The sequence below is a fragment of the Zonotrichia albicollis genome, chromosome 1, assembly GCF_047830755.1.
Source record: "Zonotrichia albicollis isolate bZonAlb1 chromosome 1, bZonAlb1.hap1, whole genome shotgun sequence".
In the NCBI taxonomy this organism is placed as follows: domain Eukaryota; kingdom Metazoa; phylum Chordata; class Aves; order Passeriformes; family Passerellidae; genus Zonotrichia; species Zonotrichia albicollis.
In genome coordinates, this window is record NC_133819.1 from 131,802,157 (window position 1) to 131,829,609 (window position 27,453).

General features: G+C 35.4%; 1 protein-coding gene across 5 annotated transcripts in view; it reads right to left on the bottom strand.

Annotated features, from left to right (window-relative positions):
- Positions 1-27,453, bottom strand: part of VPS13B (vacuolar protein sorting 13 homolog B) — a 431,489-nt gene that overhangs the window by 322,218 nt on the left and 81,818 nt on the right. For all 5 annotated transcript variants that reach the window (XM_074554422.1, XM_074554431.1, XM_074554441.1 and 2 more), the window contains exon 17: positions 14,436-14,620. In XM_074554422.1, the coding sequence (XP_074410523.1) occupies positions 14,436-14,620 (185 nt within the window). The remainder of the gene's footprint in view (positions 1-14,435; positions 14,621-27,453) is intronic.

The window sequence follows — 27,453 nt, forward strand, 5'->3', positions numbered from 1 at the left end:
ATACACAATCAACATTTGAATATAAAGACTTGGCTGAGAGGTTATATTTGCATTGAACATAGGTGAAAGAAAGAGTGAGTGCCAGATATTATGGCTTACAAAAAGAAGAAAGCATCTTGACACTGTGGCCAGCAGGTTCCTGAGCTACACCTGGTAAGCAGTATCCAAACAGGAAAGCATCCATAGCAGTCCTTCAGCTCTGAACTGTGATTTCAAGTGCAACTGCACTAAGTACCTTTCTAATTGCTAAAACAAGAAAGCTTTTAACTACCTCAATGAAATAGAGCATCACTATTAGGTATAGCAGAAAAGTGAAGTGGATCTTACAGAAATGAAGGGCATATCTTTTCCCTTTACATTATGAAAAGACTTACCTGACTACAAGCTATTATTAATGAAAACAGTTTCAAAACAGCAGCAAAGCAAAGTCAGAGGGGGGTTCGAAATTTACACTGTGGTTCACAGCCATTTGAACATAGACTGGCACAATAAAGCTTAAAGTTTTTCCATTCTTTGCAATAGAAACTTTTAAAGTACCATAAATGCATAGGAAATAAACATATTATCAGAATATGCTCAATTATATTCAATATGCGCAATTATATACAAACAGAAGAGTAAACATAGTCTTGCAAATTGCAAAGAGATTAAAGAATGTGACACATACACATAGAGACGTTTTTATTCTACAGCTAAATTTTACTGCACTACAGCAAACAAAAGTTTCAAAGGAAGAATTGAAGAAATTCTAACAATACTCATCTAATTGACTTGCAGATACTCATGGCACTTTGAAAGCCTAAGAACAAAGCCACCTGGTACAATAAAACTGTGTCATGTTCACCCTGGAAAAATGTGTACAGTTCAATGGATTCCAGAAAAGACTGGGCAGTATTAGAAAAACCTAAATTACAACATTCATAACTCAGGCCAGCTTCAGAATATAAAATGGAGTGAAATGCACAAATTCAGTTCCCAAGAAAATCATCCATTTAATTTGCACACACGCTTTAAGGTATTCTATTAAAAAGTCTGCAGCTTCTTTTCCTGCAGCTCAGTTTTCTCATCAAGTGCTACCAGAGAAAATGCAGTATCTGACAGAATGCCTGACAGACTGAATGCTTAATAGCCAAATATTGAAAAAAATGTGTTTTCAGTGAATGCTCTGTGCCATATTTCTTTATTTCATCTCATAACCATGCGTGTGGACTTGTTAGTGCTTACTGCAATGCTGTAAAAATCACCAGCTCTTTTCTGTTGATCATTTCCCCATTCAGTTTTTAAGTTAGAACAGCTTTTTACTGACATTCTTAGAAAGAAACTTGCCTAAAGGCTTACATTCAAACTCCGCAAATCATCCAAATGAAAGCAGTAAAGGAAGTGGGAGGGCATGAGATGCAAAGACTGAGGTCATGACAATAGTTTTGTCCAGTACTATTCCCTTTTTCAGATAGTTTTCTCCTTGCATTTAGGAAATATTCTGTACCTGTGAAAGGAATTTTTCAAGACTTTGTGCAAATTTACAGAAAGCAAATTTTATGAATTAGAGAAGTAGCTGATCTTATTGCTGAATATGGTAGAGGTACTGTCTTGGTGATAAGCTCAAAATCTGCTGGCAAGCTGTGTTTCATTGATAACATCTGGGATACTGCAACATACGAATAGACAGCGGCATAAAAGCAATCCCACTGGGAAAGTAGCCTGGACACGAAGTACACATCAAAGCAAGTTTTATAAAAAGCTTTCTTGAAAGACAGAAGATCAAGTGCTTAGCACTTTGGTGATCACAACCACCTCATCTAAGCCCAGTGAACGGAATACAGAGCTAACTGATGAAACCAGGAGCTATGAGAGCTATAGCAAGACACAATCATATGAGCTTTCAACAGAACTGCAAATGCTGTTACGTCAGTGCCTCAAAGCTTTGCTTTAAAGTTTATGCTCAGTCTAAAATGAGTAGACATAAATATCTATGGATTCCTAATGTCTCTAAAGTGATCTGGTTTGTTGGTACAAACAGTTTATTTTTAGATACAATTTCATAAGACCGTGCCCAGAATAGTGTAGTTCACCCCTCTGAACTGTATGTTATCTTTGTAACACAATTCCACAGCATTTGAAAAGCTCTTGAATACACACAGAAACTACGTTTTTTAAAAGCAAAGAGTGACTCTAAAAGAATCTGCAAAAAGATTAAACATAACAGATATCTAACAGGTGTTTTACACGGTATACAATACAAAATCAGATTTGTTTACTGACAGAGCATAGCAAGCACAGTCATAACTACTTACAACAGCAATATTCATTGTCAAACACTTATAAAAAACTGCATTTAAATCCTGGGAAGCATGAGCAACAGTATGACTAGTTTAGAAAATAAATACATCAAAAAAATAAATCACTCTCCCACTTCCCATTTCCTTTGCTTGTAACAGACCATACCAGAAGAAACTGCTTGACTTTTGCCCATTTTTGATGCAAGGGAAGTATCCTTCTGGAAGGCAAGGCGGCCACTACTCTCCATTCTACAGTGTAAAAATGGACTCACATCTGATCACAAATGACAAGACTTGTGATATCCAAAGTCCTTCAAACTCTAGTCATCCTTTGAAAGTGCAGAAGTTTGAAATTTTCCCTTTTATCAAGTAAACAATTAAACCAAGTTCTTATTTCACTTATTTTGCTGAACTCACTGTAGATGGATGACTAATTTATACCTCACAAATCTGAAGATATTAAAAAGAGTAATTCTGCATCTCAATGAGATGAGTAATCCTCATCTCAATTGAGGTCTGAGTTTCTGAGATGACACAGTCATTCAAGGAAAGGAACAGAATTTCATGTAGTCCATCGAAAGCCAAAATATCAGAAAACACCAAATAAGAAAGCTGAATGGACCCATCTATCAAACAACAGTCACAATCTCATCTGGAGAATGAATTTTTTGCTGTCCAAACTGAAACCAAAAGACACCAGATAACTTCTGAGTACAAGCCACTGAGTTGACACTAAATCACCTGATACTGAGACAGCAAAACATGGATCTTTCCTAAAAGATTTTCTCTGAAAAGATAGCAAAAAGGTAAGGAAAATATTCTGGAAGACAGATGAAAATTGAAATCTTATGGACTGCTTGACTTTCTAAAATAGTTAGGAAAGCTATTAGTCAGTTTGAAAACTCTTCTTGGCTTGTAGTAAAGCAAGTGATTAATTTATTAGTATTTTTAATCATTAATGTTTTTAAAACTTTCTCCAGTAATTTCAAGCACTAAAATACCTGGTATTCAGCTATATTGCAAACCTGAGTGTACGTACAGGAGAATGAAAAATAGTAACTGATGCAAGAATAAAGCAGCTGTCATAGCAGAAGAGCTATATCCAGCTGTGGTATGTCACACATGCCTGGTAAAACCAAGCAATCACATGAAGGGAACTCCAAATCTCACCAGAGTTGCAAAGATGGCTGGATTCTGTCATGTTGGAATTCTTGCCTTTTGCTCTAAATCATCCAGTATTCACTTAGCTCAGGAAACTGAAACAGTCTACAATATAATTCCACTATTGGGACAATTCATTTGAAGAAGTAAATGGAGCTTCTCAAAAAGATTACACCCCTTAGAGCAATTAAGCTTTTCTTCTTCCAACAGCAGGTTGAGAAAAAAAAGTCCATGTCTTCAAATTGGAAAACTTGAATAATTACTGGAATAGTAATAGAAACACCCTTTCCAGAAGTCAAGATGTAAAACATTTCTATAACACTACCCAAGACTCGAATTTCTTTTTAATTTCTGCATCTTCTAGTCACTCCCCTGCCCTGCAGTAATTGATGGGGGAAGGGGAAAACGCTTACCATAAACCTCAGTTCGGAGAAAGCATCTTTAATGAGAAAAACATTTGAAACTACCATGCATGAGACAATTCTACCTATCCATACCTAACTGTTCAGGTCCCCTGTTGTGTATTAAAGAAGAAAAAAGAGGCAAATCAGGAGAATGCATAAAAACTGGAACCATGAAGTTCAATAAAGGGTTGACTATCACAGAATTTGACAAAAAAATACAGTTAAAGTAGGAAAAAAAGCATGAGCAAGATGCAGTAACAAAGCCACAGCATCAAACTGGGAGAAATCAGCATAAGACAGTGTAATATCTGATGTATTGAGCATGCTACACTCAAAAAAAAAAAAGTCAAAACACATTTGGTTTGAACTTGATACAGTCATAAAAGAAAGAAACTAAGCTCACTTTGCTTATTTAGATGATCTCCAACTCAAACAAAGGTGTTTCTGGAAATAATTCTTGTTACTTCCCTTGAATAGCCAGCAGGCCTGTTACAAAGTATGTTTTGGAGAGTGTAAAGCAGGTATAAGAGCTCTTATTTCACATAAGATAAAGATCCCAGAACCCAGGAGCTGTGGTTATACAGAGACCTCTGACATCCCCTTAGAATCCAAGATTTTGATTAGTGGTTCACCTAGAGTGATGCACACCTTTATAACACTACACAGTAAGGAATATTTGCCTACAGCAAGTATTCAAAGCAAAATCAACGCAGCTACATCTGCTTGCGCAATTTTTAATTTTCTTATTATGCTTCACACAAACAGAAGGGACATTCACAGGACACCATTGAATAACACTGTAACAGAACACAACCCTTTCTATATTAGCACCTTAATTCCTTCAATATACCAAAATCCAATACTGTGAAGTGTTAATTTAAGAGTTTTCTTGCTTACTATAGCTTCCTGAGAACCTAATGTTTCACTGGCTTTGTCTCCCTTATCATTACTACCTTTTTATGTTACTGTGTACTTCTACTTTTGGTAGAATATTCCTCCAAAAGAACTATCTGCCTTTAGAGACATAACACTAAGTGAAAAATTAAAGGGCAAAAGAGCTCCTATAATTGAAGCTCAGTATTTTCCAATAAAAATACACTTTCTGTCCTTACCATTACCATGTTACATATAACTTGCACTCATTATATTCTTGACTATGAGGCAGACTAGACACGTAGGGAAAACATTATTCTTGACTGCAAGAAATACCATAATTACTCCTCATACAGTCTGCATTGTTAACAGCTTAACAGCTCTCCCACATGATATGTTCCTGGAGAAGAAGGTATTTTTCTTGAATATCCATGCAATTAAAAAATGGGATTTTGATCTATAATCACTAGGCTTAAAATAATTACAAGGTATATATGTTTCTTTAAAGCCTGATTTAATACAATATGAAATCACATGGGACATCAGACTAAAACTTGCTATTGCAGTACATAATAATCTGGTATCTCTACTGCAAGAATACCATTGGTATTTATCATCTTACCTTGCCACAAGAATCAAAATACTCTCACAAATGGAAAGTTGTTTTCCATACCATTCACTAGAGTTTATTCCATAAAAGTAACTTTAGAGGATACTAGCATTTTTTAACTCTTAGTATTGTAGACACTAATAACTTTTAAGCAGCAGTCCAATACTTGAGATCTGTCCCATTACTTAAACTCAGTACAACTGTTATTTGATCAACACTATATATATTACATAAACTCACTACTCAAGGTCAGCAGTCAATATTACATATTTGCAAACGGAAAACATGCTTCTACCATATTTAATAGTTACTTATTGTTAAATCTATCTACTTTTGATTATGCCTTGGGTTTTTTTTTCCTAAAAACTACTACTACAATAAACACATTTTTACTACAATAAGTTCCTCACAGGAATATTTCAATTTTATCTTTACTATTTTCTCATTTCATTCACATTCCATAATAACCTTCTCCATTTAAAAATGTCTTGATATTTCTTGCCTCATCAAGATGAAAACCCCTAATTAGTCTGTTCCTTTCCAAACTGAAATGTCTCATTCCGAATAAAAAAAGGGAAAATATGTGCTATGAGGCATTCCAAATTCTTTTAAAGTGATTCAAGTTGTTTCAATAAATAAAAAGAAGTAAACATAATTTTAAAAGTCCAATGATACCATAAACAGAAAACATTATCCCACAATGACCATAAACTACAATAATTTCTTTGTGCTGTAACACCTGTTTGCATTTTCATTTCATCTCAGAATATCTCATGACACAAACTAATTAACCCACAAAATAGGACTCTTTAATTGGAAGGGCAAAAGAAGAGCTAGTGACTTTGGGAATTTCCACAATGCCAAACCAGCAGAGAGTGATATTCTAAGCTGGAATTATTTCATGTCATACATCAGAATATTTACTAATCAGAAAGTAGCATGATTTATTTTGTATGTACTGATGCATTGACACTCAGGTTAAATCTAGTTGGCATGAGAACTTGAACAGGAAAAAGATTTCAGAGTCACCATCAGACAGTGTTAAGACTAGTCAAGATTTCTAAGCTGTGGTTTTGTTTTAATGTTTAGTAAGGTCAAAAACAGCAACAACACACTTGACATACTAGCAGCCTTCCTGTATGTGTGAGAGAGTTGTGATGAAGGTTCTAAACAGAGGTGAACAGTAGTAGGATGAAAGACAATTGTCATACACTGAAATATGAATGGTTCTGCCTAGAATGGTGGAAAAGCTTTCTCACCATGAGAACAGTCAAGCAGTGGCAAAGGCTGCACAGCAAGGTAGGGGATTCTTACCCTTGGAGATTTTCAAGGTCTGACTGGGTATAGCCCTAAAGAACTTGGTCTGATCCCATAATTGACTCTGATTCTAACACAAGACTGAACGGCAGAGACTTCCTGTAGACCCTTCAAACTTGAATTTTCTGACAACCCTATTATTTTTTGCCAGCTACAAAGAAATAGCTTTCTTCTGCTCTTCTGAAGAGCAGTGCTCAGGAAATGGCAGTGACTGGCATCAATACTTCTACTGCAACACCTCTGCACAAACCTTTTTCTTAAAAAACACAGATGTCAAGAAAACACTATGCCCGTCTCATTCATGGTTTATTTTTACATCAGCAACCACTGATGGTTTCCAGGTTCACTCTATATTTGACAGGTTCTCTGGGCCTTTGCACACAGGGAAAAAAAAACACCCTTCTGTTATCTCTGAAGTTTTCTTTTGTGTGTGCTCTGAATGCTTCTCAGAAAATTCCCAGTTTCTATTATTCAGCAGATTCAAGATTTATGTTCTTCCTAGTCTTCCTGCTGTGACACTGAATTTCAGTAATTTAGGCTCAACATGCTTTATTGGTTTTAGAAGCCAACATCTCAGTCTCCCTGTAGTTTTTCACCTGATGCAGTACCTGGCAGCTAGAACAAGGCAAAAAGGCAGCCTACCTCTCTGCTATCCAAGCACAAGAACAAGCAATAACATCAAACTAGCAGCTGAACAAACAAAACAGGTGCTCTCAGTCACATTGCTATTCGTGCAAATAAACTACTGACTCTGGAGTAAGGGCCATATTTATAGCTCTAAGCTTAGGTGCCTTGGTTTTTTGGTAGCACACCAAGAGTTTGCTGGTTTTTTGCTAGCATACTCAAGGGTTTATTAATTTCAACATAGACACTGAACTGAGCTCTCCTGCAATTCTGAAACAATTCAGCTTAAGAAATTTGTACACATTTATGCACAGCTATGGATTTCATGTGTGCATGTATTCCTTTCACAGCCCACTCATTTATTTATCTTTTTTCTCCTTCACTGTTCTGTTGACAGTATGTATATATTCATTTTCAACACAAAAGACATTTAAAAAGTCTCATGTGGATTTTGAAGTACATTAGATTCTTTAGCACAACATTACATATTAAATTTAAACTCACATGAATGCCTTAAGTATGCCTACCACCATTCTTTCATCAGAATACTGTATGTTTCAATTTCAAAGCTTATTAGTATATATTAATTAGACCAGGAAAAAAAAAAAGGCAATCGTAATTACTGGTTTCAATGCCTCATTTCAGGTCACAACAGAGCCACTGCTTCTGGCAGAGGATTTCTTCAGATTCTTAGGAAGATAAATCTTACTGATTATGTACTGGAGTAATAAAATGTCCCACCCTCCTTTCAGTGCAAGTCAGTTCATGACTTAAGAATATCACTGAAAATGTTTACTACAAGAGGAAATAACATCTTACACACAACTATATTAAGCTTAAAAAATTAAGCTAAAGAAGAAATCTTAGGTTGCTTATCCATGCTGGTTTTCCATCTGAAAATAGACTTGATAGTCTACCAGAGTTTCACAGAAATGCACAACATATAAAAATAATACTACTTATACACTGCATTCTGGGCCTACATGAAGGATGAGGACACATGTGGGTAATCATCCATACAAGACAGTAAACTGTTTATACTGTGCAAGTTTCATATAGCTGTGTCCTGCCACTCCAAAGCCACTAGGAGAATACACTCTTACACTTCTATTTTAGACAGAAATTTCAATTCATACTCCTCCAAATGAATGCAAAATTGTCCATGTTATATGGAACACTGATTAAAAGTCAGTATGTTGCAAGGAAGTTAGAGCTGAACAACCTGTATTATCTCTAAACTCTGAAATGTTGGTCTTTGGCTGGCTTTTGTGTTTTGGAGTTCGGTGGCAAGGGAGCAGACAAGAGGAAAAAAGTAGTTTTAAAAACAGGAGTATTAGAGAGGCAAGTCACTTATTTTAGTCTTTTTCCTAAGTGGTTAAAAGAACTATGCAGCAGCTCCACAACCCTTTTTTATATGTACACCTGGGAAGAATACTGAATCCTGTTACTTTCCTCACTGTTACCCTGATGTGGTTTAGACCAGATGTTTAAATGTTACAGCATGTACATTTTCTTTTCTTCTTCCAAGGCAAAAGCAAAATAAGAGGAATATTTGACTTCACTCCACAAGAGACCTATTTAATAGTTTGGCGGTTATGTAAGTAAAGGTAGCTTGGCTAAGTCAATGTTGACGACATACAGAACGACATGATCCTAATGAGTTGGAAAATATTGGCTCTCATGAGATTCAACCAGATGCTACTGCGCTGAGAAAGCTACTGTATTATTGAATTTCATTTTTATGAGGTAAAATTTATTATTCAACCATTAAGGTATCCCACATGAAATCTTGCATAAAATAGTTTTACAGTTACTTTCTGGAAAATAGATTTTATTTTAACTTTAAGACATCATTTACATGAGGGATTCAATGCCTATTTGATCACCTTCAGTAGAGAAATGTAAGGTCTGCAAGCAATTTTCCCAAAAATACCAGATTAATGGAACCGAACTGTCAACAAAATAATGAACTACCTGAACAGGACAAGGAAAAAGTGGTAGCAAGTTCCAGTTTTCCAGAGTAAACTAAAGCCATGTGTGACTGTGTATGTATTTTCTTGGCAAGCTGAAATGGTTAGAAACAGAGTGTTTCAGGTACTTACTAACAAATAATGGAACAAATATAGAGTACAATTACTCTACAGGATTAATCACGCTCAACCTTTGAAAGATCTTAACTAATGCTGTTTTCCTAATATTTTGGTATTTTGCACACTTATTTTTTAAATTGTATATTAATAATTGCAATAATATTAACATCTATACATGGCATAAGGTAGAAAACATTATGTATTTCAAATTCGTATTTGTTTCCACATTTATAGTGACTGAAATGCAGAACCAGGATGTTTCACAAGCATAAGAACTCACACAATTTAACTGACATGTAACATGCTGTTCTGCTTGTATACCAAAAGGATTATAAAGTTAAACCAAAACATAAATTTCCAAAGAGTTTCATGTGGATTGAAGACTGCTTTTGTGCTTTTTTTATTTTAGATGTAATGCATTATAAAGTTAGTAATGCTTTTTCTTGACCCATGAAAAAGAGCAAAAAGCTGTTTGCAGCTGTTTTAGTTTCTGTTTGTTATTCTGTATTTTATCACTAGTATTCCCATCTATTTTAAGTTTTCTACACTTTTTGTTCCTGTATAACAGTTTCAGGCAGTATGCATCAATCGTGTACTTAAATGATAATACCTACTCATTCAAGCAGTAAGTTTAACTGTTTATATTATCTCTTTTTTAATCTATCTTGACTTCTAAAAAACTTAAAAAGAACTTTTCCCAACTAGACACTTAAATTCATGGGTTACCAAAGATGTAAATGCAATGAAGGGAGTTGAATGCTTTCAGAAGTTTCATTAAATTCCATATAATTTATAATTTTTTATAATTAAAAATTGCTCTTAGCAGAATTAAATCATCTCAAGCTAAGAGAGACACAATATTAAACATGTTTATAAAAAATGTCCAGAGCAAAAATCATACATCTTTCCTGACATACTCATTTTATCTGTCCTCCTCAAGTGCTACGCTCAGTCAAGCACAGTACTGCATGCATCTTTTACTGGAAGTTTTAAGATAAGAGACCTTCCTAGTATGTATGACAAATATGAATTTTAAATAGTACAGGCACCTCATTTTTAAATTTTGTCACATACCAAACACACACCACTTGCTTTTGAGACTTCAGATTTTTTAATTTTTTTTTTTTTTTCAGACAGCTTGCCTTTGGGCAAGTTAATTAAAAAATAAACTCTCAGGTGATCTAATGAAGACAACAATATCAATATCTAATATCAAACTAGGGAATATTTGAGTAAAGTGTCTTTCTCCTAGGAGGAAAAGGTTTCTGAAGAACAAGGAGAGGAAAGTAGATCGGGGACAAAAGAGTGCTAATCTTCAAGCAATCTTCCCTTTCTGGTATTCCAGTAATCTATTACAAAAAAGAATTTGCAGAACACAGAGCTCAGAGAGGTCATTTTGAATCCCTAGACCTACTTCAGCCTCAATAACCTTTGAAACAAGTTTTGGAGCAGGATAAAATTTCTGCTCCAGGTGAAAATTTAGGACAGAACTCCAGATACTAGCAATAAACTCTGTTCAGATGTTTGTGGAAACACACAGTGCAGAGCTCCCTTTTTAAACCAGATCCATAGAAGGTCTTTCAGCCATTACCTAACAAACAGATTCCCAAAGGGGCCTGTGTACCTTGTGAGCCTCTCCACAGCAGGTGAAAGGGCCAATAGTCATGGATTCCTCCCAAAGGTTCCCCCCTCTCCTGCAACTCATGCATCTGTACTTGTCTTCCTATTAATTTTTGGTTTTCTCAACTTCTACTGCTTTTCTACTTTAACTCTTTCTACCTGCTTCTTGCTTTATATTCCTCTGCTGCTCTCTTCCCTTTTTATTAGGTGATCCTGTTTCTCCTGTTTTTCTTCCTTTACATTTTTTATTTCTATTTTCCCCTATATTATCTGTCTCTCTCCTATGGAATATCTTAGCCCATATTTAAAGCCCATGTTATAAGTTTCAGTGATAGAACTGGAAGAGATGGCTGTGTTGGAAAAAACATAGAACTAAAAGCCATAGCACAATGACTGCTGAAAAAGATCTTGGCTGAGAGGTAACAAAGGTTGGGGTACCACTTTTGAGTTCAAGTAATACTGAACTGATATATTAAGGAAGCCAAACACTCTCAACAACATCCGGCACAAAGCCCCAACAAAGACAACGAGCTCAGCAACAACTGTTTCTGTCCAATAATACCCCTCAACCACACACAAAAAGTGGAAATGCAGACATAAGCAGCTGACAAAGTTGTAGGCTTGGTAAACAAATGGCAAACACATTTGAGACTAGCCATGTATGAGGAGCTACCCAGGGAAGAAAACTTTCAAGTCACAGTATATCACTGATACAGATTGCTAGAACAGATCTGGGTGGGTAGCTAATGACTAGGCCATTTCCATAGGAGGACACATTTCATTCACAAATTACGAAACAAGCATGATGTTACACTGAGTATCAAGAATGTATAAAATCCTGTGAACTGCCTATAGCAGTCAGATTTGCTGGAAACCTCGGGATAACAGCAGACCATTACAAATAGAAGACAAAATATATAAGCCTTTCTTTATTTTCAGAATAATGTCACGTTTGGGAAAGCTTTTTTATTTACTTTTAACAGGAAAAAAATCAGGAGACATAGCTGTTTGTCCTGCTATATTTCTAACTAGTCAGAAAGATGGCTTTTAGAAGTTTGAAAATGTAAACACAGAAGAAAATTTGGGCTGCTGTATTCATGAAACACATAGTTTATGATTCTTTGAAACAGCAGAATGTAATCAATTAATTTCAAGAAAAGGATTCCCTGAAAAATAGAATAAAGTGAAGGTAAGGGCATCTTTATGTATATTGTTGCTTTTTCCTGCAAGAAGACTGCAATTTAATATAAATATAGTCAGAAAAAGAAAAGGAAGGACAGTAAAGAGCAATTTAAAAACAAGTGTTTATACTTCCATTATTTCTAAAAAATTAATCAAAGAAATATTAATCTTGTCACAACACCATGGAGATGGAAACCTATTTTCTTAAATTATTACTTGTGCGTAGCCAAAACCAAGCTGTGCTCATATGGAAAACACAATACCATGGGAAAAAGGCAATCTTTTTCTTGAGAGTTTAGGTTACACAAGAAAAGCTCATCTGCTCACCCACAAAGATTCTCAAAGACACAGTGGCAGGAGGGGCAGCCCAAAGACCTTGCCAGGCTACTGCCAGCCCCAAGACAGGAGCCCTGTAAGGCCACTCTGTACCAGCCTAAAAGAGCTCTGGGGCATGCAGCAGCAGGCAGGAACTCAACACAAGGACTCGCAAGTAAAACATTCAGCAGCTTTTGTTTTATGTTGGAGAAACTAAGCTGAATGTAAGTAAAAGTGTTTAACAGATGTGCCTTGTTTACTGACAAGTTCCTTACTGACAGCATTGTGCTCATAGTTACTTCATTTAAAAAAAAAAAAAAGAAGAAAGAAAAATGACAAAAGAAAACTTCAAATTTCAACTTCCCTGTGAAAATACAATCTAAAAATACAAAGTATTTTTAGAGGCTTATACACATACATGTTACTGTTAAAATATGTGGAAGCTGACCCTAATTAAAAGGATGACTTTCAGGAAGGCATGATATTAAATTGAATACAACAGTATTCAAATGAACACAGGAGGATTACAGAATCAACCAAGCCAAAAATTCAGACAAAAGGATTGACAGCAATCATTTCATAGCCTTAAACATAAAGCTGCCTTCAGTCTAGTTAATGCCAAACACAACTACAGAAGTGTAAAATTTACCAGGTGAAGCATTAAGCCATGAACAAGAGAAGATCAAAATAACTGCATTATATTGTTCATTTACTTTATTTGAAGTAGTTAAAATGTGTGCTCCAGATTTCTATTCTGCACAGATACTGTTAGCAGAGTTGTTTCACAGTTCATTGCACTGATGGACTGAAACATGTTAAATAATAGAACAGGTTAGTTTGAAACTGTGCAAACCCTAAGAGCATCTGAAATGATCAAACAACTGTATTTTCAGATTGTTCTGTGATGCAGATTGTAAACCTGCTACCTTTACGAGTATCAGGATTGAAAATAAAATGACACAATCCCATTCTTAGGTGACCCACATAGATTGAAGAAATAAAGACAAAAGTGACTTTTATGAAAGAAGAAAAACCTAATCACTTTAAGCACTTATTCCAAGGGTTGCAAAAAAATACAACAGTTCTTTTGCAACATTAGATCAACACAGATTTAACTTCAATAAACAGAAGGAGTGAAAAAGAAAAACGGAAAGAAATGCAGAGCTGAAAGACTTCCAGTGGTCTAATCCACCACTCTGCTTCAAATAATGATTTTCTGCACCTAAATCATTCTCTGAATACATTCTCAAAGAGTGGCAATGCTGGATACTCCAAAATATCTGTTATTCTTGTTATGGGTTTATTTACAATAAATAAACAATAACAGCTCTAAATTATTCTAGCCTGCATAGAAATTTTTAAAAAATCATTTTCTGGATTACTTGAAAACTCTGGCTTCCTCTGTACACTGGTCAAAATCCTTTATTTATTCCCAAAAATCCACGGGTGTTTAACAAAAGGATGACAGATAACGATTTTCATTATGCATGTAATCATCACCAGCACTTGCATATCTTCAGCAATTTCACAACAGTTAAGTAATATTTATTTATGAAATAATGAGAAACATCTGCAGCCCTTCTAAAGAATTCAATGTATGCCATTGATTAATAAAGCCCTTAATAATCCAGTTTCACCTCTGAATGATCCTGAAGTAACAACATTGTACCATATAAGGTTGCAAAAGTGGATGTTTCAGATGAGGGAAGCATGGAAAAATTATGCTGTATGGGAAAATGAAATGCATCCAGAAATTGGTGCCAAGGAGTGAAGCTGGGTGGCTTAGCTTACATCCTGGATTTTAAATATAAGCTATAAATACCCATATACACACACAAAAAAAAAATTCTGTCTGTTAGCTACTATAAGTAAAAAGCTGGATTTAAAGGATATAGCTGTATGGACACTCACTAGCAGTGCTCTGTACCACAATAAATAACCAAAAGCAACACATATTTACCTGAAGTTTGGAAAACCTCATTCAGCAAAGCTTCATTTACCACCACTGAACTGACATTTCCAACAGGATGACACCAGCTCTGATAAATAGTTTGAAGCAGAAGGGTTTGAGCTCTAGTTGCTTGGACTGTCAAATTAGGGAGCTCAAAAATGCATTCTGTTAGTGGGACATGAGCTCGCTTGGTCCTGTTTAAAATAAAAGAAAAACAGAAAATCATTACTCTGGCACATAAAAATAACCATTTTAAAACTTAGTCACAGAATATTAGAGTACAAGTAGTTAGTTTGTAAGGTTGGAACTGTGTGCTTATTAGATTTCTTAGATTAGAGCTGATTCTACTTACTCGAAATGAAACCTAAATAGGAATTGTTACATGATTTAACTTCATATCTCCCTCCAGAATATGACAGAAAAAAATCATATATTTTTATCTAATTATCCCTTGACTTGAAAATATTAAATAAAAGCAATTCCATGCGCTCCCATCAAAATAAGAGCTACTCAAAATTATGCAGATACTAAAACAACCTGTTCAAAAGCTGAATGTTCCAGATTTTTTTATTTACAAAGCTTACAGTGCATCACTAAATGACATATGGCTAGAGACATAAAAAACATATAGACAATATTCATATATCAAAATACAAACAAGCCCACATTCTGTATTTTGCTAACAGAGCTCATTAAGTGATTCTACAATTTTTTTCCAATGTCTTATCTTTTAATTGGGGAGGAGCAACAGAAGGAGACAGGCATTCAACAGGGCAAAGTAAAGGACATTTGTTTGGGAAATAAATTCCTCTGTGACAATACAATCCACCATCAACAAGAATGCTTTACAAAACAATAGCTAAGTCAGTAGTTAATTTTTTCTTCCTAATTTACACACTATTACCTGAAATCAAGCAACAGACTGATTTGCTACATTCAACAAAAACTATCAATGTTTTTTAGCTCTCTCAGTTTGAAGCTTTTTCCTGTATCACGTTTTTAACATTATCATTCCTGCCCTAATCACCTCCCACTTCACCACTGAAATGTACTGTTTCTGCTATTTAGCATTATTTTCTCTAATGTCCTACATGGCAGGAGGGCTGGAACTAGATGATCTTTAACATTGCACCAAATCTTAACCATTCTATGATTCCATGAAATTTAAATACTGATCCACGTACTAGCTCATTCTCATTCTGGAGCATCTCCTCCATTAGAAATTTTAGGGACATGTTTAAAGCCCCTTAAAAATAAATAGTAGGTAAATGTTCCACTGAGAATCAGAGCCTCAAATGAGGCAAAGCTGCTGAAACTGCACACAAAATCCATTGGCCCTGAAGAAAAGCACGCTTTACTAAAATGCCCAGGGACTGAAAATGTCAAGACATGCAGACATTCAATGACTCTCCAGATCAGCAAAATCAAAATCTTCCAAGGAACTCTCAGAAGCAGCCATAATACACCACATCTTCTATCTAGGCCCAAAAGTAGAGAGCAGGAGGCTCCATGAATTAAGAAGCAGGCAATTTATGATGCTCAAATTCTAAAACCTTCAGCAGCATGAAATGACACAAAATTCTGGTAATAAGGAGTAGACTTCTTGAATATTCTGCATCTGATTGTGAGAGTGGGCCTTCACCAAGACAACTGTGAAGAGAAAAATACTATATCACTTCTCAGACCAGGATAATTATGCTCTAGATGAAGAAGCAAAATAAAATATTTTAATATGCTAATACTTTTGGCCCATATGTGCAGATGTGACTTATGAAGCATGGTTTGGAAATAAGCATTCTGAACATCTGAAGACATCTCTCAACCACTGTGTTTACATGGTGGTACAGCTAAATATAATGTCATCTATTTCAATTTAGACTTGGCCATAAAAGCATTCGCCTCAAGTCCTAAACAGAGCTCCTTCCTTTAATTCCTTGTCAATACCAGCAAACAGCTGGTAAGCGAAAATCATCTTCTCCGGACCAAGAGGAATTAAGCTCAGTGTTAGATACCTACAGTAAAAACAAATATCCACAACTAACACTGTAGTCTAGAACCTTTTAAGGTAAATTGAAATGCATCAGCACTTGTACACACAGCAGACAGATATCCATTCATTCAAGACCTGAGGATCACAAATGTAATGTCTCTGCAGGTCACTGTTTCTGCCCACTGCTTATAAAGGGACGGTATAACACTTAGCTGTGGATGTCTGCACCACAGATCAAAGTGTCACATAAAGCCCATCCACAATAGCCATTGCTCCTCACTATTTTATTATTAAAATAAAAATTGATTCTTATGAAAGAAGATACTCATGAAAGATTTTTCAGAAACTGATGTAAATACAGATGAAGGACAAAGAACAAACAAAAACAGATGTTATAACCTTCTGCAATAGTAATCAGTATTGTTTAGAATGAGGTTTTCCAACCTCATAAAGCTTGGAACCAGGATTACCTGTCTCAAAAATGCTGAGAATGGGGAGGAAACCAGAAACAAGACTGCCTCTGATTTGCAACTCATTTGAAGCTAATGACACAATTATGCTGCCAGCTTCAAATGCCATTTGCAGAAAAAACCACGAATGAAGGAAAAACATTTCATGTTTATACGGAAGAACTCAGCCTTGTGTTTGGTAGTAGAAATTTCTTTCATATGAACACACACCATGCTCCACAACCCCCCCTTCAAAAAGAGCAGTCTCCTGTTTGAATAAACCCATCCACCTTTGAAGTCTGAATTTACCTATAGGTATAGCATTTGGTGCTAGAAAAATCAAAACTCATTAGAGGCCTTTGAAGAACACATCTTGTATTAAGCCTTGTTTGGTTGGTCTTTTTTTTTTTGGATATTGTTTGTTTTAATAGGAGTCACAAACACCAAACAGCAAGCTAGAACAAAGAACTTATGTATGACCTGTTTGGGGGAACTCTGCATCTCCCACCTGCCTTATCTGCTGACAGCCAAGTACACACCTTTCTGGAATACATGGCCAGACCCCATTCCAGGCTCACTTCTATCAACTGCAGCACAGCAGGTCACCAAAAGGGTAAGAAATCTCTGTACAAAACTCCTGAAGCTCTTCCTCTTTCAGTCTGAAGTTTAAACACACTGCAAATCTTTCCTGAAAATGCTGTTCTTATAAAAAAGTACACAGCGTAGAAAATAACGTATCCAAACACATTTGAATTTAGCTGGTGTAAAAAAATCCATTTAAAAAAAAGCATTTTTCTAAACTTCAGAAAACTACCTAGTCTGAAAATTAGAACTACTTTAAGGAGAGATGAAACAACAACTGAAAATAATACCAGTATTAAGTCAAGCACATAAAGACAGATGCTGCCTGGTTTAAAAAAACAAAACAAGACAAAAAAACCAGCAGTAAAGAAAAACACTTGGACTCAGACACCCAACAGGAATAAAGAGCCTGGAACATATTCTGATCATTACTACCACACAAATGCACAAGAGGACACATGATCACTGCCTTGTGGATACAATTACATAAAACACGTGTCCCATTCCAGCTCCTCAGATACACAAGAAATGCTCTGAGCAAATGTACATGACTGTAGCCACCCGAAGAAAAGCTCTGGGTACCATGAAAAGCACAGGTGGAGACTACAATTCTGAAATCTTTTCTGATGTCCATCCCAAGTTAGAATTTGAACTTGTTTTCCAAAAATTTCCTAGAGTTCAAATCTGAGCTCAGTAATTTATCAATTCAAGCAAAATAGGTGTGCATGAGTAAAGGAGTATAAAAGGCAAAAAAATGAAAAAGAAAATCCATTCCTGTGAAACAAAATGGTATATACAATAATTAATTTATTTTGAAAATTCATATTACATAGACAGCATAACCAATTTCTTTTACACAGAACTGAAGTTGGAAAACCAGCTATGCATTTTATGGAAAGCTTTAGCTTGCATTACCTAGAAAGAAATGTAATGCATAGTGACATCAGATTGTTTCCTGGTATTCCTATTTTTCTTAAGTCATGTAGTGTAATCCTTTATTATTTATCTCAGTATGGAAGTGCACTGTTACATTTCTCTTTTCTGGTATTTTTTCCTTTTGTTATCCTTTTAAATAACGTTTTCTCTATTTTCCTCCTTATTTCTGAATACTATTTGGCAGGATTACAACTAAGTATTTCAGAACAAAGTGTTTAAATATTTCAAAAGATGCATTTCCTAATGTAAAATTGGGAAGGAATCAAGAAGGTAGAAAACATTTTTCAGCAAGCTTCAGAACAAACATGACTTGACAATAAGTCCATCTAAACACATTTTTATTAACAAATTAATGTATTTCAGAGGGAATCTGAAGAGCTGGGAAAATCACAGCATATAATATAGCAATGCAAAAGATTTTGCTTTAAAAGTCTGACTATTCAGCTAATACATACTACAGCTACTGTACTAACCTATGCTACATTCAAAACTTAAAACTTTTATATAAAATTGTCCCTTAGGAGTAGTAACAGCATATGCATTTTTTTTAACAATATGCAAATTGTACACTTACTGTACTTTAACAATCCCATAGGAATAAAGTCTTCTGGTCCTTTTCAGATACATTTGGAGGAATGGGAAGTTGAAAATAAATCCTTTTTTATAGAAAAAAAATATCAAGGCGAGGGAAGCATTTTACCATGTGTGCAGCAAATGTTCCTTAAAGGAAATTTTTACTAGACCCGGCTAGTGATGAAAGTACAATTATAATTCAGGATTTATTATAATAGTTCTGAAACACAAATAATGCATTTTAAAGATCTTAAAATGTAAGTTTGCCACCAACCTGCACCTGTTAATATGGAAAATACATCATTAATAAGGTATTGAGCTATATTTAACCAAGTTTTATGACCCAAGAGATATATTCAAGTAATAAGTGAAAATACAAGTACAAATAATTTTTTCAGTAAACCAAATCAGATCTGTGGTTCTATACTGTATCATTAAATTTGCATTAAGCAACTTCATATCAAAACTCTTCACCTTATTAAAAAAGTTGTAGCACATAGTTTGGGTCTAAAAACACTACTTAAACTGCATTTTGGAACTGCAATAACAATAGGAATAATTATTTCTCGAGTCTTTACACTCAAGAGTTAAGATGCAGTTCTGAACATATGTTCATTTAACTGAACAGGTTAAAAAACTACCAATTCAAACACTCTTCTCTAGGGGAAAATAAATCCTAACTAGCAGGATAGGCTACTCATTAAAGCTGAACTTGGACAAGTTCCAGAATAAATTTAAAGAAATATGAACAAGCAAGTCTTGCAGTGTAGTGGCATGGAGTGAAAATGAATCTGTCCTAATTAAATGATTTTTAAATACTCTTTGGTTGTAGCCAGTTTGCTGACAAACTGTAATACAGACTTGCTGAAATATTTTAATAAATCTGGCGTACCATTAAAGAAAATAGTTTTCTTTGCTGTTTTTGAACAAAAACATGAATTGGTCCTTATTATACAGCATGCATAGGCACGAATGTAACCAATCCATGTAAGTTCACAGGCCCGTTATGAAATATTTTCAGTTTGTAGACTTTAGAAACAGCAACTCATTCTTGTAAAATCAACACCTCAGAGTGATTGAAAGAATATAGTGGTGAACAGCTGGATCCAGAGGTTTATACAGAGTCCCCAACTGCAAAGCTGGAACCTGCAAAATGTTTGAAAAAATGTGATTTTTGTTATTACTCATATCCTGTACAGTAAAACATGATTAGTTCATTTTTTCCAAAATAACAAAACTGGTAACCTGCTACTAGAACCTAGCAATTGTGCCTTAGAAGAACCTGAATGTAATTTAAATGCCCAAATAATTTCAGTCAGCATTTGCACACCTTTCCTCTTAGGCAACCAGAAAGTGCATGCTGTTTTTATAACACATGAGCAAATGCTTCATCCACATACCTACATCAAACCTGTATTTATACTTAATCTGATGTTTGATATCTAGTTTTCAAAACCAAAAATTTTGATCCTTTTTCTTAACATTTAAGTAACTATGATTATTATTGTAAATGAAACAATGTCTAGCTCCTTAATGACATATATCAAACCTCTAAAGGTACATGCAGGAAGGGAAATGGAAGTATTAGGAAGTATTACTGGTCCAAATGCCAAAATGAAGAAATGAAGTCACTACTCACAAAAAAACCCAACCATATCTCATGTCCACATTTACTAACACAATTTTCAGTCTTCAGAGAGCAACTTGCTAGAGGACCAAGTTAATTACTATCAAAAAAACTCCAAACAACTAAACTTGCTTTGAACACTTTATTCCAAAAACACCTCCAAGACTGATGTCTTCAACTTCTGCTCTTCTCCAGTCTTCACTTAAGGCTGCCTGGTATCTGACATCATCTCTGACACAGAGGAATTGTCAGGAGCTGCAGCTGCCGAGGCTGCTGTAGGAAACACCGTTCATCACACAACTTATTACAAGGGAGAGAACAATGAACTTCAATGTTCACCCATTTTTTTTTTTCAGTAAATCAAAACATTAACTTGATATTGCTGAAAATTTTAGATATGGGAATAGAAGAGAAATATGCTATAATTTCAAAATGGACTTCTGTATAGATTTTTTAACATAAATTCTGAAATAAAAGTTGTCAGTGATGAAAACATTTTTTAAAGTGTTCCCTCACATGCAAACTTCAAAAAACTCCCACAGATTTCCTTGAAACAATTGTGAAAACAAAACAATACAGTCAGAGTACAAACTTAAATGTGGCTTAGAAAATGAACAGAGGCTATCCATTCTCAATTCTCAATACAGTGTGTGTTTTAATGGAACAATAAAATTCAGCTTTATACAGCACAGCAAAAATGAATGCATATTACAAGAACAAAAGCTATGAAATCAAAAAATTTCTAAAATGAAAAAAATCTTGAAAAAATCCCTTTTAAGCAAAGAATGCACAACTCTGGACATGTTAGAAGCTCTAAACTTGAGTTGCTTTTAAAATAACTATTCATTTTCTATCATCTGGTCATTAAAGTTATGATCATTAGATTAAAAATTATGATTGCTACATGCAAATAATAATAATGGTTTGTAATGCAGCAAGAAGTGAGAAACAGTGACCTGTGCTATGCGACAGCATGAGAACAAAGTGTGCAAGAAAAACCAGACACCTGAATGTGAAGGTAGGAAAGTTCTAATTTCCCCCAACATGATTTGAGCCTTACAAAGCTTCTGATGAGTCCTTCTACCTGTGGATTATGTGTTTCAGAAAGCAGGCAAGAAAGCAGTCTATGATTACTTCTACCTTGGTCATTGGCTATGTGCCTCAAAATGCAACAGATCTGAACTAAAAATCTGTTGATATCAACAAGGGATTGGGAGTTTTCAGTCTTATTTTTAAACACAAGACAAACTAAAGTGGCTGTTCAACATCTTAAACCTGTAGCTGCATTAGAGGAACATTTAGGATGTTCGGATCAAATTCAGCTTACTGATCATCAATGGGACAGATGCTAGGGATTTGAACTGCCATGAAACTGCAAGTCGACATCAGTCACTAACTGCTATTTCTTTTTTTGCAAAAAACTCTTTCTAGGCACTAGTTAGTAATTGTCTCCAGAAATAATCAAAGTGACATGATATATACTTCTTAATACATGAAAGAATAAAATTACAAGTTCCCTGTTCTGAGAAGATAACAAGCAGACCTCAGTCTTCTTTATGTATTTTATGTTTTGATGTGTGTAAACCATATATATATGAAGCATAAAGTTATATCTTTAAAGAACTGCATCTTCAGAACTCTACAAGGTATAGGGTGGAGGTCTGAAAAAATAAAGGGAAAAAAAATAAACTTTCATCATGAAATGCCCTCAGTGTGAATTCAGGACCTTTTTTAGTTAGTTACACTTCAAACATCCAGTCTTTCTTTACTTCTGTAAGAAGGTCTAACTTTTTTACTTGGATCTAGGAATCATCCTGTTGTTGATGGTGGGTGTTAGTAGGAACAAGGGAAGGGATTTGACAGCTGCATTATGTTCCATAAAATCCAAATATAAAGACCATGAGAAAAATCAGTATTCATCAGAGCAGCCAAAAATCAAAATATATTACAAACAAAAAATAGCCAGAAGCAAATCTGGAAAGAAGCAGGGACATTCAATAGGGAAGCACTGGCTTAATGAAGGCAGTGCAAAGGGAATCAATCATGTAAAAAGCAGAGAACTTTTACATCTATATTATAATTCTGTCTTGTATCTTTCCCTGAGAAAAAGATCCTGTGAGAAAAATCAGCAATGCCAAACTCAATGCCATCCATCATCACCACTTATCTTGTAGGTAAATGTTAGCTGTGGGTGGGGGACAAAATGGAATCAGCAGACCCTTGCCAGTACTGTAACTAAACAGCTGCAGATGAGCAAAACCACCAGAGGTGATCAGGTAAAAGTTGCCAGTGGCCATAAACCTCCAAACCACAAAGATCTGTGTTTACTAAAACAAAGCAAGCATTACTCTTTTTTATAGCTTATATAAACCCAGTACCATTGCTTTGGATACTACAGTGTATCCAATCTCAGGAGCCACCAGGGTGGTTCAGGCTTTGGGGAACAGGCTTCCCACAGTGCAGCCTGCTTTACTGTCTAGGGAAGTAACCCCATCCTCTCCCTTTCCCTCTCCTCTTTCTCCCTTCACACAATCCCAGAAGCAGCAGAAACAGCCATTAAATCAATCCTCTAAATCTGCCACACAGAACCATTTGGTTGCCATTAGCAGGTAAAACAGGGAGCCAGAAGGGCTCAAACATGCTGGTGCTCAGTGAGGAAAACTGCACTGACAAACCCAGTTCAAAGGTCTTTTTGGGAACTAACAGAGTTTCAAATTCCTTCCTAAAGATTTAAGAGCTGAACACAACCCCAGCTTCAAGTAAACAGCAACAGTAAAAAGATCTCAGTAAAAAAAAAAATTGTCCAAAAAGGTAAGTGGGCTATGATTAGGGGGCTTCTGTGACTTTCTTCTATTAATATCTTGTGTATGTTGTTTATTTTCTTTCATAAACAGATAAAATATTTTGGTGGGGAAAAAAGGACACATTTGCACTGAGAGAAAAAAGGTTACTTGAAATTATGACAATTTTTTATAGCTTGTTAGAGCAGTAAGAAGGTGCATGTCTGCATTAGCAAAACAAAACTAGTATTTGAACAAAATTGTTGCCCTAAATGGACATATCACAAACAAAACACACAAAACTAAAAATAAAAAACAAGCTGTACTTCTGTATCTGAATTCTGTCAAATCCAAAAAGGTAAATCACAATGGCTGGGGTTGGAAGAGTGATCCTTTAAATCCAACCTCGCTGCTAAATAAAAGGACTTAACTCTGTCCCTTACAGTACCTCAAAAGCCAACTCCACTATCCTTTAAGAGAAAAGTTACAATATTAAAAAGAAGTTTCTGGAAACAGGGAAGCACAGGGAAAACAGGGAAGTTTTGTTTTTCTGATTACCAGAAAAGCCTTTAATATAGCAAAGGATGGATCAAGAGTGTCTTCAACAGCAAGGACATGAATGGACAAGGTGTGCTAATGGTTCACATGAACACATTGCATAACTGCAGAAAGAGTACAAAGACTTGAAAATTATTATTTTGTGGCCTCATTAAGTATCAACCTCAAAAGAATTTTAAAGGCTATCAAAAGCTATTTAAAGCAAAACATTAAATCTCAGTAAATGTGTAATACTTTATACTTCAAAGGCTACAATTACTGCTAAATCTAAATTTACCATCTTTAAGCATTGACTCTGCCATTACTTTACACCATTCATTCCTCAAAAATAATACAAGCTTTGAAGCAGATTCTAGGGATCTATTTTTCCTGTGTTCAATGTTGATCTATTCACTGTGTCTCGTATCTATTTAATTAACTAAAAACTCCACAAGCCCTTGTGAGTCTTCAAGATCATCAAAATTATCACACACAGACATAATTACCATATTGTCAGTAAAACACATCAAAAAGGTATGTTCTTGTATTATATATAAGCACAGCCAAATCCAACACATATGCAAAATCAAAGATATACAAGTACTTTCATAGCAACAGACTAAGTCACTGACATTATAAAAGTCTCATTTCCAATTGCTCGTTTAAAATATGGAAGTCAGGTTCTAAATTCTCTCATTCTCCGTGGGTATTTCTTTATTATCCAATAAATATTCTAATCATGTTTACCAAATATTTCCTTCTATTCAATTGCTCATTTTGCAATCAACCACTAAACTCAAAGAAAAAACTAGTTAAACATCAGCAAAGAAAAAAATCATTTTGGCTTTTGTTTAAAAAACCACACACACTATAATGAGAAAAATCTGATCAATTGAAAAATGAATCCACGATTTTTGTACTGGTGTCGGAACTAACAATCTTTTTCATTTCTTACATTGATGTCAGAAGTATCTTCAACAGGTATAATGATTTCCAAATCTAATAAACAGGTTTTATTCTCGTATTTTTCTACTTAAGAGCTTCATATTCCACCTGAGCCTGCCTTTACTTGTTTTCTTTCTATTTTGTTTGTTCAAATGGCCCTCTAACATTCCCATCGAAAACACACCATACTAAAAAATCTTGCTCATAAACTGGGAGCTGGTGTCCTTTAGAAGATTAAAACATAATAAAAACAGACAATTCTTACCAAACATACAGGCCCAAATGGAGATCCAAATATTTACATGAATTCAACACTACCTCAGTACTCCTGCAATGCTGTTTCTCAGTATGTACACCTGACAGGTTACTTTAACTTCCTTTAAAAGGCATTGCTAAAGAAACAGTACCAAAAATACAACCTATAAACAACTAGGATAGAAGTGATTGAGGAAAAATGCTGAGAATGCATATTGTTTGTGTGTAAGGAAACAAGCACTCAGCTCAGAACCAAAGAGATTCTGGTCTAATAGAAGGACTATCCTATGAAAAAGAAAAAGCACCTCTAGGGTCACAGAGGGAACAAGCACGAGGAGAATACAGCAAACAAATTATACTGGACACAGGACAGTATGTTTCTTCCACCTACAGATGAACACAGATGCAGTAAAGATGCTAAGGTATCATGGACAGCTGAACATCCACCTGAGCCTTTATATTTGGGTTATTTGAGTCAAGATAAAAACAGTTTGTTTTTTAATAAACTGTGTGCAGTCACCATTTATCATAGGTATCAGCTTCAACTGAGTGTCACATTAATCTGCTTGTAAGAGAAGGTGCATAATTTAACTCTGGTTTCTGGTACCTCACTTCAGGTGGAAGTGATGCCTACCACTTGAGAGTGAAGATCTGTAGAGGCAAAAAGAGATATGCTACAGCTTGGCCAGCAACATGACTATGTCCCATGAGCTTAATGACGGCAAACATAAAAAGAGAAACAAAATCAGTAATTCTATATTCTATACAGGCATATAGCTTATTCAAGAAGTAAACACACAGCTTTGGTGAAGGTGGATTCTTTGGTACACAAGGTGAATAATCCAGTATAGTTCCCTGGAGAACTATAATAATGAATGAAAGGCTATTTTTTTCAAGTTCTTTTATTTAATGACAACAAATTCTTAAAACAGTGCTTTGAATTCTATCAACTCCCATGGCATTATCTCAAAAAAGAAGATGCAAAGAAAAAAGTGAAAGGTGAGCGAGCAACTGCAACACTAAAGTACATTTCTTCCGAATTCTGTATAATAACCAGCCTTTGATTTGGGCTGGCTGGCAGAATGCCACCACGCTCAGTTTCAGGGTCCAAGTTTCAAGCTTGCCTGTTGGCCAGCTATGGAGGCTGAGTGTGATGACCTGTGCTGTGTACTGCTGACCTGTTCACTTGATCTGCAGCAGCCTCAGGCCAGGACCTCAGGCTGGCACTTTCTCCAGCAATGCTGAAGGGACCAAGCATGTCAGAAGCTGTCCTCAGTCTGAAGCCTCAATACATGTCCTTCTTAGATCTAATTTAATTTTTTTCCTGCCTTTTGGGAGTGGAAAGGAAAATTACAAGTAGATATGTGCATATGAACTGAGAGACAAGAAAACACCCAGGTTCAGAGCTACAGATGGGTTTCTAGTAATTCCGCAGCAGAGATGCCAGTGCAGAGACTACTTCTCTTCATAAGTCACAGATTCACTCACAGGCAGAAAAAAAGACACCAAACTACAGATGAAATTCTGGAGAAACAAAGGACAAACTTTGTGTGAAGAATTACCACTATTGCATCTCTCTAGCCAGATTCTACATGGGTAAAGCCTCACAGGAGAGAATTTCTAACAGGTCCTTTTATACTGACAAGTGTTACCACTAAGAGAAACAGAATTTCTAAATATATCCAGTACAAAAGAAATATATATCAGGGATTCAGTTTTTCCTTAGGATCTATGCTATACAACAGCATTTCAGCTTTAAGACTGTGTTTTTAGTACCTTTTAGTCTCTAATCAAAATGCAGCTTCAACCCTGAGAATCGTTCCAATTTTGAAATAGCATTTGCTTGTTTCTAGTACAAATGCCAGCAAATCCTGATGGCAACACTTACAAAACCCAGGATTAACTATTCACCATGTGCAATCACTTTCCCTGGACAGATATTAGTTAATAAGCTTCATTTACTTTCACTGAAGAGAGGTGACAATTAATTAGTCTAAATAACTACACTGGAAACACTCCCAGTGACTACTCTTTAGTGTCAACTCTGCTGAATTTCCTCCTCACGGACAATACTGAACAATACAACTGCTTCCAATTTACATTGATTATAACTGCACTTTCAACAGATTTGCTGAATGCTGCCTGCCACATCTGCTGAGAAACAGTAACATTTGATCTGGACTTGATTTAAAAAAAAAAAAAATTAAACTTGAGGGTTGCAACTGAAGCTAATTTGTTGTTACACTAATCAAGCTGCAAGTCATGTACTCAGAATGCAAAACCCCTCAGAATGCAAAACCCTTCCTGTTCCAAGTGCTTTTCTTGGTAACCAACAACAGCTCCTTCCAGAATA